Genomic DNA, 13,322 nt, shown 5'->3' on the forward strand with positions numbered 1-13,322 from the left:
AAGGGGAGCGTTGTTTTTTGTGCGGCGTTGCTTATTAAAAATAGCTGCCTGCTGCTGCTGCTAAAAAAAAGAAACTTAAAGTGCATGGACAGAGACAGAGACGCAGTCACGAGGCTTGTTGGAGCATTTTTCAAGAATTGGGACAACAAGGCGCATAAATAACCGACATGCCAACAAAAACGAAGAAAAAGCCTGTAAAAAACTAAGCGAAACTCGCCAAGATACTGCACTTAGAATAGTAAACAAGCGATGGCGACTGGGGTTGATGCACTGGAAAAAATAGATACCTCAAAAGGTATTATTTAACATAAAAAATATTGAAAGGACTAGAAAGTGCCCTATGGCATACCATTTACTTTGAAAATGTGGTTGTTTTGTAAAGGTTTTTATTAACACATTTAAATTATGAATTCGGTAGTAACTATTTGTTCTAGAAAATTTCAAAAAATGTCAAAAGAAATTATATTTACTTCGCATTGAATATCCTTGACCGTTTTCCTCAGTGTCCTTGGGAGGCACGAGTGTGTGTGTGTAAAGGAATTGCAACTAAATACGAGTGCTAAGATGAAACGCAATGCATCCCCCTTGCCCCGGATTCTCTTCCCTCCCCCCGCTCTGCGCTTTTCGGCCCACAGTGGGAGCAAAAAGAAAGCGCTCATACCGGTTTTCCACTGTCCCAGAGACAGTGGTACTGCACGGGGACAGGTTTATTTTCCCGTTGGGACTGTGTGACAAATCAAGCGAGAAGCGAGAGCGAAGACAACAACCGCGACCGTAGAGAGAGAAAAGAAAAGAAATACCGATACAACAACGGCAGCCTCCGTGCGCGGAAAACGTCAATGGCCAGGAAAATTCTGACAGGGAGGGGCAGGGGGTACTCAGGGGCGGAGGGCACTGCTGCAAGCTGCGACGCTCTGCGTAATGGCAGCAGGAAATTGAAAAAAAAAACTTGCCGCGCGCTCACCTTTGGGTCGCTTCTGTTGCATTTCCTTGACTGTTCTTGGCGCTTTTCCCCAGCCACAGGGTATTCGCGAAGAACTAGGGTATATCGTGTTATAGTCACTGAAAGATTTCTAAAATATAAGTGAGCTAAAGCGAAAGATATAGATATATATATTTATAGGTACTACTCTCTTTCTTTCTGATCTTTGTTACATTTCTATATTGTTTTTACTTTTGTAATTCAGAACAATCGGAAAATCAAATAAAAAGTTTCACAAATGTAAAAATGTATTTAAAAGAACATTATTGAACATTATTGAACAATTTTGAACATTATTGAAAATTATTGAACATTATCACAATATTGACTTTTATGCCGGCAGCTATGACCCTGAATATGGCTCAAATAAACCACATTAATTGCCTTGTTTTCCATTGTTGTTTCTGACATAAATCCAATTTAATTTTGAATTTAATTCTTAGTTGGTTTTAGTGAGTATCTTGTATTCGTTTACGGTTTTCAATGCAATTTTTTGCTTGCTCTTGACAGTTGTTCCCACCTTAACCGCCTAGGAAAAGTGTCAAAAGTCAAACACTTTTGCCTGTCGCAGACCCGATCTCTTGAGTTGTGCGAGTCACAGAGCAGGTTCTTTGATGATTTATGCCACTTTATAGTCTTTGGCAAAAGGTATGCAGTTTTAAAAAATGACATTTTTCAAGATCTAAATTTCAATTTAGAGCCCGAGAACTTTACCTTGCTAGAAATTTATACTTGAGAGCTGTACTGCAAAACCAAATATATTTTTTATAATACTGTGACTGTTTATTTGGAATATTTTTCTTATTCTTAATTCTTATATCTTTATATAATAATGAATATCTCTAGCATTATGATTTATCATTGTTATTCTCTATTTATTCATTTTCAAAGTTTTTCAACTAATTACTTGTAAAAAGTCTAAAATATGTCCCTAAATTAATGTTTAGGTTAGCTAGTAAATTACAATTAATTAACTAATGACTTGAGAAATATTTCCCTAACATTCTATATGTTCTAAGTAGTATTTATCCTACATTTTTCCCATATCCTGAAGATACTTTCGCTTGTTCTTCTGCTGCTTGGCGAGTTGCTTTTGCATATTGCTGCGCAACCTGTCGCGATATAACCTCTCCCGATCCAGGACCCTGTTCAGCTGGCAACTGGCCTCCGTGTCGTACTCCAGGTCAAAGGCCGTCTCCCACTGCCGACGCTGCTGGAGCTGGATGAGCTCGTTCGTCAGCTGCAGCTTTGTGCTGGCGATGCGCATCAGACGCCTCTTGGGGCGACATAGCTCCCTGAGGTGGAGATAGAGGGCATAGCTCAGGGAATGTTCCGCCCTCAGGGATTTTCCACATTTTCCGCCGTCTGACATTTTTCCTGCTCCTGTTCCTGCCGCTGCTGAATGTTCTATGCAAATCAAAGCGTTCTCCCCGGCGATTGGAGGCCAAATGATGCAATCAGTGCGTGTGCGGGCGCCTTTTAAGCCAGTCAGGTAGATCGATCAGGGTTTTTGCAGAAATCCTGAATTTATTGAGCCAGCCATCTTGCAACTGGAGAGCTCAATTAGCTTTTACCTGCAGAAGGTCGGCGAGGAGAGCGAGTGCATGCATGTCTGTCGGTGTACCTGATGCCAGTACTTGCAGGCTGAAGCTAATCTCGTACCGCGACTTGAACTGATTACATTTTCCGACCCAGCTGCGATTTCTGCCTTCGATTTTCCAGCTTTTCCGATGCGATGCTGCTGCTGCTTCTGCACCGGTGTCATTTGCCAGCGGGTAAAGCAGGAAAAGCGGCGGAATAGAGCTCCTGGTTCAATGCAAATGCGCTTTGCATGTTGCCGCTAATTGGCAACAGTTGTCGATGCTACTGTTCTTTCTCTTTCAGAGTCGCAATGCACTTGGCGGAAATACTTGGCCCAAGAATGCATCCTATATGCTATATGAGGTGTACTTTCAATAGGTTGTAGAAACCTCAAGGATCTTCCATAAAAAGTCACCTCTGTTTGACAATGCTTTTCGTATCAAATGTAATTACAAACCTGCAACATTTTTAAGATCTTGTTAGATCTTGTTGCCTCATTAATTATGCACTGGGTCACCATTTGTTTTTGTTAAACTCAAGCACATTCTCGACAATTTGTGTGATAGTGTACGTTTCTCAGTTCTTTTTATTTTCCACTCCACCGCGGTCTGCATGATTAATGAACGCCGTTATGCTCTTACGGCTCTTACGGTTCAGGGGGTCGGCTAGGGGGTCGGATCAGGCCCTACATATAGAGCGGTACGCGTTGCGTTTACTGGCCATGTGTGTAACGCCGAGGTGTTGCATAAGTCGGCGCCATAAAACCGTACCGGCAGAAAAACAATAAAAGACCAGCAAATTAGAAATTACCTTTATGTGTGCAATGCAAAGTAACAACAACAAAAAGCAGAAGAAGAAACATACAAAAAAATGGTAACAAATTTACACACAATGGGCTGTTAGTCTGAGGTTGCAAGGCGTAAAGGGGGCAATGCCTTGTGGCAGTGCGTGGCATTACGTAAGCGATTTCTTTGGCCAACACTCCGCATCTCGAACCTCATTAAGCCTGGGCTTTAATCGGAACTCGGCGTTGGGGTTAAATCGGAACTGGAGTTACCTAGGCAGTGCTTCCGCACTGAAATGGCCAAGACCCCCAGCATCACGTTGCCAAGTGATTTCCCTTTATTTCAGCTGCTAATTAACCCACATGCTACCGAGTGTGAAGTGAAAATTGTGCTCTGGGCAGTCCAACTGCATTACAATGTTACCCAAATGACAATACGCAAAATATAGAAAACCCTTACTGCCGCCAGGAAAGTTTTCCCTGGCCAGAACTACATGGAAAACTAAAAAATATATATTGTATAGAGAGAAAATAACTAAAAAGTACATCAAACATATAACAAAGCACAACAAAGCAACAAAAAGGACTGTTTTCCACATCAAAATGCACATAAATAATAAATGGGAACCAGCCAAACGACCAGAACAGAACAGGAACCCGGACGGACACGAGAACTCGGAACCTAAAAACAAAAGCGAATCGAGATGCCAAAATCGAGAGAACTGCCAAAGCTGGGAAAGCTGGGAAACTGAACATGGAAAACTCTAAACTAAAAGCAGAGAGAACTGTGAGGAGCAAATAATGTTGGTCAGCAGAGGAGTCTTTTGTATTTTTCTGGGACAACTGTTAATAATGAAAGCGCTCGCAAAATTATGAAATTAATTTTCAAATTTTAATTATGCAACAGTTGCCATTGCCGTTGCTTTTCTCCCGAGCTCCTCAAAATGCAAATTGACTCGCACATACAGAAACTCCATGGAGTTGTCCCTTTTGTGGCTGTGACTGCACCACCAACTCCAACCCCTTTTCAAGGATAAGTAGACCCTAGAGATGGCAGGACATTTATGGTGGCCGTAACGGTGGTACATTTTGGGTTGATATCTATCGAAATTATCGATGTATAAGCTTTGTAAATATAATTTGTGCAACTGTTGCCTTTTATTATAACTAATTATAAGGATATAAGGATAAATGTGTACTAGAGATGACAGGCCATCAATAGGGACACTTTCTATATTTGGGACTAATAATAAAATTATCGCAAGATACTATTTGTGCTATTCGATAAATAATCGTATAAATAGCTTTCAATTAAGTAGTTCAATTTAATAATAATATAACGAAGGGAAATACACCAGGACACCAAAATAATCTCCATTAATAACTTTTTTTTTTATTAATATGGCTTTTAAGACCTTCTATTGAGAGACCATAAAGCCCCTACATTTACATATACTTCATAAGGCATTATCGATAGTTTGCCAGCTCTAATAACCATTGACCTCCGTCCAGCTTTGATGATGCAGCTGCAGCCCGGGGTCTAAAGTCCCCACTGAAAACCCCCCTCTAACCTCCCTCTTCTGCCACCGCTCACAAGCCAATTCAATTGCGGCTCATACACGCATCTGTGAGATTTTAGCCGGGTGTGCTGCTGTTCAACTTTGATTAGAGTTAAGCCCTAAATTAGTTGCTGCCGTTGGCCGCGTTGATGGAACGACCTTTAGGCCGCGTTAATACTTCCTCTGTTCCGACATTCACCATGGGAATGAGAAGGGTGCGGGCTTCTCGATGAAGTCATCGAATGGGAAGCGGATATGTAGAGGAGTCTTTAGAAGTCATGTATATAAAAAAGATATATTTTAAAGATTTATAGTAAAACTTAGGGAAATTTGATTATAATTATATTTGGTTTAAGAAGCATTATAATTTTATTAAAGAAATAATATGGCTTGTTACTTGAGTATACCAAAGAATAGTTGGTTTTTATAATAATTTTATTACACATATAATTTCGTTTACTTCCGTAAACAAATTCCTTTAATTGATTAAAGTTTGTAAAGGTATCCCGTTTGTCGGATGTGGTTAATCCCTGTTAACTTGACTTGGGCCACAGATTGGGATGTCGTTAACAATCACACACGGCTGCACCACATCACATATGTATATATATTTGATCGTAAATGTAAACGTTAACCATCCGAGTGTTAATCGCCTCGACTTGGACGCAGCTGTCAGCCGGACATGGCCGAGAACAATGCCCGTGGCAAGTTGGCAGCAGCAGCACTTCCGAAACTTGGCCGATGCCAACTTATTAGCGGACACCGTTTAATGGGCCCAATTAATGTCAACCAAGTTCGTCGCCGGCGGCTTTATTTCGACTGCTTACTGCTTACTTCTGGGCGACTTGGTAGCAGCCTTTGGGCCAAGAGTGAAATTTACTTGAAACGAAAGTTTCGCGGCCATTGATTGGCTCGCTTCGCTGCACGCCAACAAAAAGCCAAGTCCACGGAGTCGAAAACTTTTTCGGATTGAACATTTGTAGAAATGCATAAAAATTAATTAACAAGCAGATGCCGTACCGAGAGCACTTTTAGCTAAAATTATTATTAGCCATTCGAGCCAGAGACGTAGACGGAGCCAGAGAGTCGCGCAAAAAAACAAAAAATTAAAGCAAAAGCATAAGAATTTTTAATTGGCTTTTCTGCTTCATCTTCTCGCTGCTTTTGTTGCTATTATTATTCTTGTTGTATTTGTTGTGTTTCCTACTCAATGCCGTCGTCATCGTCGACTTCTCGTACATTTAAGCCTAATTAACTTTCTACTTAGAGCTCAGTTTTCATCTTCTCGCTGCCGCTACAGGGGGATCTACACTGTGGAAAGCAGGGTTTTCTTAAATTTAGACTATCCTTGCTAATAATTTATATGAAAAATCTGCATCTAAAGCTTAATTTAATTATATTTAATAATCTGTTGATTGCTCCAAGTAAATACTTGTTTTCATTGTGTTAGTTGCAAATTTAAAGTTCCTACTTTGAAAGGAAAAATATTACGTATACGCCCCTGAACCTCTTATTACCCCAATCTGAAGAGTTCTTTTATCACCTTTTTTGAGTGTAGGCCTCCATTCCTTGGCTTTGACTGCAGCTTCTGCATTGTTCGCCTTTAGTTTTAGCCTTCTTCGTCCCGTTGTACCTTATTGTGCTAGCCGCCTTTTGGTGTTTTAGCTGCTTTTTCTACTTTTTTGCAGGCTGCTCTTGCACTGCGTCAACTTCTAATTTCATTTGAAGCCTCCGCTGCTGGCTTTGATGATGCTCTTGCCAGGGCCAAGCGCAGAATTCGCTGGGTAACAAGGTGAAAAGTAGGTGAATGTTAAGCGGCGGCACCAGCACCAGCACCAGCAGTAGCGGCAGCAACAACAATGTTGGGAAAACAAAAGTAAAATGGCAACAACACTAACAATGACAAAGAGTAAACAACATTTAGCGAAAGACCGAAGTGGAGAGAGAAAAACAAAACAAAAGACAAAACGTGCCAAAAAAGGGTTAGAGCCAAAAACAAAAGACAAACAAACAAACATATTAACGTAAAATGTTGTTGGCCCGGACAAGATGTTGCTACCGCTTGGGAAGTGTATATATCGAAAAGAAGAAAGAGGTGCTGATATATCGAAAAAAAAAATATATATAAAAGAAAATTAAAACAAATTAAACATCAAAGAGAGTTTACAATACCAAAAGTAGAATTATTTTGATTAAATAATAGAAACAACATTATAAATTAATTATTATAATTGTTAACCATATTTTTGTATGCACAAAAAGATTATTCAATATTTTCCATAGTTTCTAGTAGTACAATATATCGAAATAATGTAAAAATATATCGAAATATATCGCGTTTAACGATTAGTCCCATCCCTATTGCCGTGCATGTTGCTGCTGCTGTTGTTGATGGCTCTGATAAGTTGCTGCTGCTCTCAACTTCAACTCACTGTCTGGGATCTGGACTGCGGAATCTCGGATCTTTGGGCGATAGCTGGCATCTTCCTCTTCACCGGAAGTGCACATTAAGCGTTTTTAATTTCCAGTTTCGCACAACTTGAAAACTGTTTGCAGAACAAAAAAAAAAAATACAAAAACACAGAAAAACACAGAAAAACTGACACAATGAAAAAGGGAAAGGCGTGGGTGTGAATTGAAAGTGTTGCTCTCTTGGCCTTCCACAAATCATCTTGGCCCATTCTTAAAGCTGTCAAAAAGGGAGCGACAATAATGCACTGAGAAAAACATTCCTTCACGTTTTGTAGCCTTGAATGTAAGCTTTAATTTGTGTACAACAATCCTAAAAATTACTTGTGTTTCCGTCTAATTTATGTTCTTCAGTTCTTATAAAAAGGTCTCATATTTATCATTCCTTTTATTTACAAAACTATATTTGTGTTCTCTTATTTTGTAACAGTGTAAACTGCCTTTTGGCTTGTGGTCTTTTTGATTTTTATCAATAATTTATACACAAGCCCAGGATTGAATGAGAGCTCGGGTGTTGTAAGCCGTAATGAGAAGCTTTACGCCTGACTTCCGACCTTGAAAGATAATGCTAAGGATGATTATCCGGATAATAATGCCGAGATCGCGTGCAGTTATGATGCATTTAATTTCGTGATACATGTATACAAAAGTACCGGGCTTATCCCACTTCCATTCTTTGTCTGCGGAAAAGTTGCGAATGGATGCATCCACAGGCACTCTTAAAGCGAGCATGTGTGAGAGTTCACGTGGCCAGTGGGTGTGTGTATGTGTTAACCATTTTCTGTATTATTTTAGCCATTTTTTGTATGCATTGTGTTTCCTCTCGGAACGCGCTGAGCTTACTTTTTATATTTCGGACGGGGTTAAGCAAAAAAAAAAGAAAAAAGCTTTACACAAACATTTTCGTGTGAAAAATTTTGATTAAACCTTCGCGCTTGCAGAACTCAATTCGTTTTTACATAATGATCAGATTTAACGAAAAATTTAATTACTATTTTCGCAAAATACTTCACTCGCCCTGTCTGTCGCTGACTTTGACATTAATCATCGGTGCCATGAGTGTGTTGACTGGCCGTGAAGTGTTGCCGAAGCTGATGAGTTGACTGTGCAAACAGATTTAAAAACTATTTACCTCGGAAAAGTGCAGCTAACTGCATTTGCCGAACGCCACTTGAATTATTCATGCCGAATGAGCCTGCAGGGACTGTGTCAATGCACTTGGGAATTTTCATTCTGGAGAAGTAAATAGGTGGTGTTTTTTAGATCTTAGGAAAATGGTTTTAAATTGATTGTAATGATTATTTATAGTTACATTTTTATGACATAAATTAGGGTTATTCTAAGTCCATTCACTTAAAAAACAGGAGTATAAATCAATACTTTGATTTATAAAAATTAAGCTTATAATACACTAGGTAATTACAGATAACATACTCATAATTCTATTAGAACAATGATTAAAGTATTATATTTGATCAATTAAGAATCATTTAACCTGAACTTGAAGTCGTTTTTTAAATAAATAAGAAAGGCTATACTTTTTAGCATAATTTAAAGAATTTCTTCTATATATTTTATGCAACATATTTAGTGTCCAATTAGATCTCAAGATATCCTTGCTAATTTTAAAATTTTCTTCCTGTGCGCCTTAGTTAGTGGAGCTCAATCGCGTTTTTCCAATTTTAACGATTCAGTGAAAATGTCACATAGATTACGTGACTTTGATGCGATTGACATAGTGGCGGGATTTATGCGTGTCCCGGGCGTGGCAGGTGTGGGCTTGGTTTCTACGGGTTCAGATGGGCTTTGGTTTTGGATTTTTTGGTTATTTGATTTTTTGGACCTCGCGAACGTGCGTTGCCGGCAATTAGAAAAAAAGAAGGGGAGAAAAGCGGCGCCCACAACTAATTTGAATGCCTCGGCATGTGTGTGAGACTCTGTTGAATTTTAGTTTTTTTAGCGACTATTTCACTCTCCAGTGAAAGAGTGAGTGAAAGATCACGACCGAAAAGTTGGCAGCGAAGGCGGCACATGAAAGTTTACGACGTCGCATCAACGAAATGGGCAAAAATTGTTGGCCTCTCTTGGTCTGTGTTTCTTTTCGTCTTGCTAACGTCGGTGCTTAATGGCCAAAAGAAAAGCGAAACCGGCGAATAAAAAGTGAAAACCTTAAGTGGGCGCGGGGCTGGCAAAGAATTCTTTAATCGGCGTTGAAATTTAGAAAGACTGAATATATAAGTGGCCAGAATCATTGAGGGTTTAATGGGTTTTGACTGTAGTCAATTTGTGGCTTTCTTCAAGTTAAGGGTCTAATGCTTTTACATTAGTTTTATTGCAACATCTTTAAAGGGTTAAGTGTTTCTAAGCAGGAAAGGTTGTAATTATATCAATGAGCGTTATTTATAGAGTTAAAAAATAGTGGAAATTGTTTGAATAACTATCAGCTTCAACTTGAAACTTTAAAGGGTTAGCTTTTTAAGTGAAAGAAATTATGACTCCTTAGACTGGCATTTCTCTGGTTTCCCTTTTCATTAACGGATACCATCTGCTGTTAATCCCAAAAAAAAACAACATTTTGCCGGCTATGTATATATTCTCAGTCGGTGTGGTTGATATTATATAACCACAGATACTTTTCCATGAGTTTCGGCTTCTGTTTTTTTCTCTGAGCTTTTACTGAGCATTTCAAAGGCTTCCCTTTCCGCTGCTAACAGGTGCCATCATCGTCTACCTTTCAGCGAAAAGGAAAGGAAAAGAAAGGTTCCTTCTTGGCTTTGCAGGTATTTGTATTCCATTACTTGGGGGTTCTTTTTTGCTTTTCAATTTGTCGCCGGCATTTGTCTAATTTCCTTTCTGTGCAATGCAAAGAATTGCAAATGTTGAGCATACGCAATGTGGTCCCCCCCAAAAATTGCAATGGAAAATCCCGAGAGGAACCCAGATCCCTGGCCAAATGCTTTAATATGCAGCGTTTTGTTGAGCCATTTGCAACATTCTTGTAGCTGCCACCCACTCACTCAGTCACCCACTCGTTCAGTCACTCATTCATTCATTTATTCGTTGCACTCGTGCAACTTTCATTCATTCAGCAAAACGCAAGGAGAGAAAAAAAGAAACACAACAAGAAGAAAAATCGTAAATAAAAAGCGCAAAGGCTGAAAAATAAAGCACTCGACATGCACACATAGATACTCCTTTGGCTGGAATTGTGGGTGTTTTCAGACAGAGGCAGGCCCAGACTCGGAAAAACGGATGCAAAGGCACTGAGAATATTATAAGAGTATTCATAAATATTATTCTCAACTAAAAGATGAAAAACCTCATCAGATATTGCCAAGAGTTGGGCAGATTAAGAAAGTATTTTGATAATGAATACTGACCTAACTTGGGAGCATAAGTTACATTAATTATTTTTTATTTATTGTCTCAAATATATATTTTCCCCAGTGTTCAGCTATGGATATAGATGCAGGAACATGTACAGCTACAGACATTCTTTAGCCGGCAGCAGTGGAGGAGCATTTTTCTGCACAATTTATGTCTTTTAATGAAAATGCTAAAAAAAAAGAAAAAATTGTGTATATGAACAGGGAGCTCGAATAAAAAATGTTAAATCAGAAAGAAAAGTGAAATAAAAACAGAGTGCTCAACACGCTAATAACTTTTGAAAAGGAAATGTGCAACATATAGATGTATCTGTGTGTGGTAGCTATGGGTGTGGGCCACCCCGAAAGCAAGTGTTGGCCCTTTTGCTGGGCCCTTACCAAATTAGTCTGCAATTTGTTGGAAATATATTACAGCTGGGCAAGAGGGCATAGCGGCTACTACTTTTGCTTTGGGCATTTGCTGTGGCTTTAAACATTTTCTGGCCCAGACATTGGTCAGCCAATTTGCCTTTTTGCCTTGGCTAATTATATATCATCGGCACTCACACATACACACGCTGGGCCTGGTCACCATTAGTCAAAAGGAAAAATGATATAAAGCAAGCCACTAAACAAAAAAAAAAAAAGCAGGCCACCAATTAGCCCGGTTGTTGCTGCAATCACTGAAGGCTTGGGCCTCACATTAAATTTCATTTTATTATATTTAACTTAACTGTGCTGGCTGCACATTAACCTCAAATACCCAATGATAAGTGCCTGCACTCATACCATAATTCCATTATTAATTTTTTACTCGCTTTTTTTGCTTAAAAAACATTTCACCGCTAAGAGCGAAACAAAGGCAAATCCATTAACGAAATTAGAAGGAATGGATCCACAAAGACCAGGCCCAGACTCCGGCTTGAAGTCGGACAAAAGCTGATAATGCCCAAAAACCGAAACCGAAACGGTATCTACACTTGGCCAACATCGTTGGCGGCAGTTTGACGCCATTGTCCCAGCTTTTTGCTTGATGTCTGCCATTTCCTTTGAGAGCTCTAAACTGAAATTAGTTGCTTCTTGCTTAAATTCACATTGAATTAATTCAATTGCGGCGACGAGAAGAAAGGCAAGGCGCAGTTCGAGCAGCTCTCAACTACAGATGGTTAAAAAAAATATTTAATTATGGTAAATTTGATACAGACTAATCGCTAGTCTTGACTTTCTACTCGAGCTTGTTTTCTGTTATTTTCTGGTGGGAAACGCGAATTGTATTTCCATTGTGTTCTTTGAGTGGTTTAGTGGCCAGCCAACGTGACTTGACTAAACTTAAAGTTAGCTAACTGATTTTCTTTTAATTGGGAAAATGTATATTCTTCTTTGAGGTTACATAACAGAAAGAATAGGAAATGCATTTAAACTTTGATATATCAATGAATTTACTCATAGAAAATACTCCTAATTTCCCAATTCTTTTATAACAATTTTCAAAACCCAAACCCAACCCTATTTAATGCTTAGGTAAGCTGTTTTTCCTAATCTATAACTCCAAATCTGCCTCTCTCTTACAATTTCCCCATTACTCCAGCAAAACCTCGTTTTTTATGTGGCTCACTCTATCTGCAATTTGATATTTAACTACTACTTACGTGATCGATATATATATTTTACTCGGCAAACTATAAAAAACCAGCAAAGGTCAGCAAAAAAAAAGCAGAAAATAAAACCAAGACAGGCTGCGCAAAAAGTTTACCAAAGTAATTGAATAACTGAACAAGCCAACTCTAAAAGCGGAAGCCACTTGCAGCCGACTGAACAATAGGTAAATATATATAAAAACAAAATATATTCGGGGAACTCAAAAAAACGGCTCATTTTTCAAGTATTTCTTTATCTTGACAAAAAAGTGCCAGCTCACTGAAGCGAAACAAGTCGAACAAAAAAAATTAAAGAAAACCGATCTATATTTGGCCTCTCGGCATTTTTTGGCCACATAATTGCCCGAGGGGTCAAGATAATGCCCACAAGTCAACGAGGCAACGCCATCATCTTTTTATAGCCACAAAACTCTTGACACAATCGATTGGGTCGCCCCACAATTAACGACTGACATTGATATTTGATGTGATTTTGTATGCATTTTGGTTTGGCTTTGATTCGCTTCGGTTCGGTTAATAATTGTGTATTTGTTGCCAGTTATTATTTAAGCTTAGTTCGGGCTGGACTTTGATAAAGACAAATACGAAACGCAACACTATTCGGCTTCAAGTTGGTACGGTCTTAGCCTTGACTCTTGCTTGCGGCCGCTTGACTTGGCTTTTGTTGTCTTATTGATTTCCAGCTATCCATACATATACACACACAAAAAGAATGCGCAACAATGAGAAATAATTGATCACGTTCATGGTCCAATTTGGCAGGGAGTTCAGTGGGTTTGGTTCGGTATCTCAGGGTTGCATTTTATGTTGGTAAAAATAGGTTTTGTTTTGAGCCTCTTTTCCTAGAGATGCCGCAACTGTGGGAGCAGACACATAAATTGTATTAAATACTGCTCAAAAATATAAAATATATGAGAGTGATAT

At 39.0% G+C, this 13,322-nt stretch overlaps 2 protein-coding genes across 4 annotated transcripts in view; one reads left to right on the forward strand and one right to left on the reverse strand.

The window, feature by feature from the left end:
- RhoGEF64C (Rho guanine nucleotide exchange factor at 64C) overlaps positions 1-13,322 on the forward strand; it is a 119,866-nt gene that overhangs the window by 18,822 nt on the left and 87,722 nt on the right. The gene's annotated exons all lie outside the window — the stretch shown is intronic.
- LOC110190082 (uncharacterized) lies at positions 15-12,586 on the reverse strand. The gene is made up of 2 exons (XM_086833591.1): positions 12,390-12,586; positions 15-10,931 (listed from the first exon to the last, which is right to left on the reverse strand). Exon 2 carries the CDS (start codon positions 2,352-2,354, stop codon positions 2,013-2,015), a length of 342 nt encoding a protein of 113 aa, XP_086689717.1. The 5' UTR covers positions 2,355-10,931; positions 12,390-12,586; the 3' UTR covers positions 15-2,012.

This window comes from Drosophila serrata, unplaced genomic scaffold (genome assembly GCF_035046125.1).
Source record: "Drosophila serrata isolate PLE 108 unplaced genomic scaffold, ASM3504612v1 contig_272, whole genome shotgun sequence".
Classification (NCBI taxonomy): Eukaryota; Metazoa; Arthropoda; class Insecta; order Diptera; family Drosophilidae; genus Drosophila; species Drosophila serrata.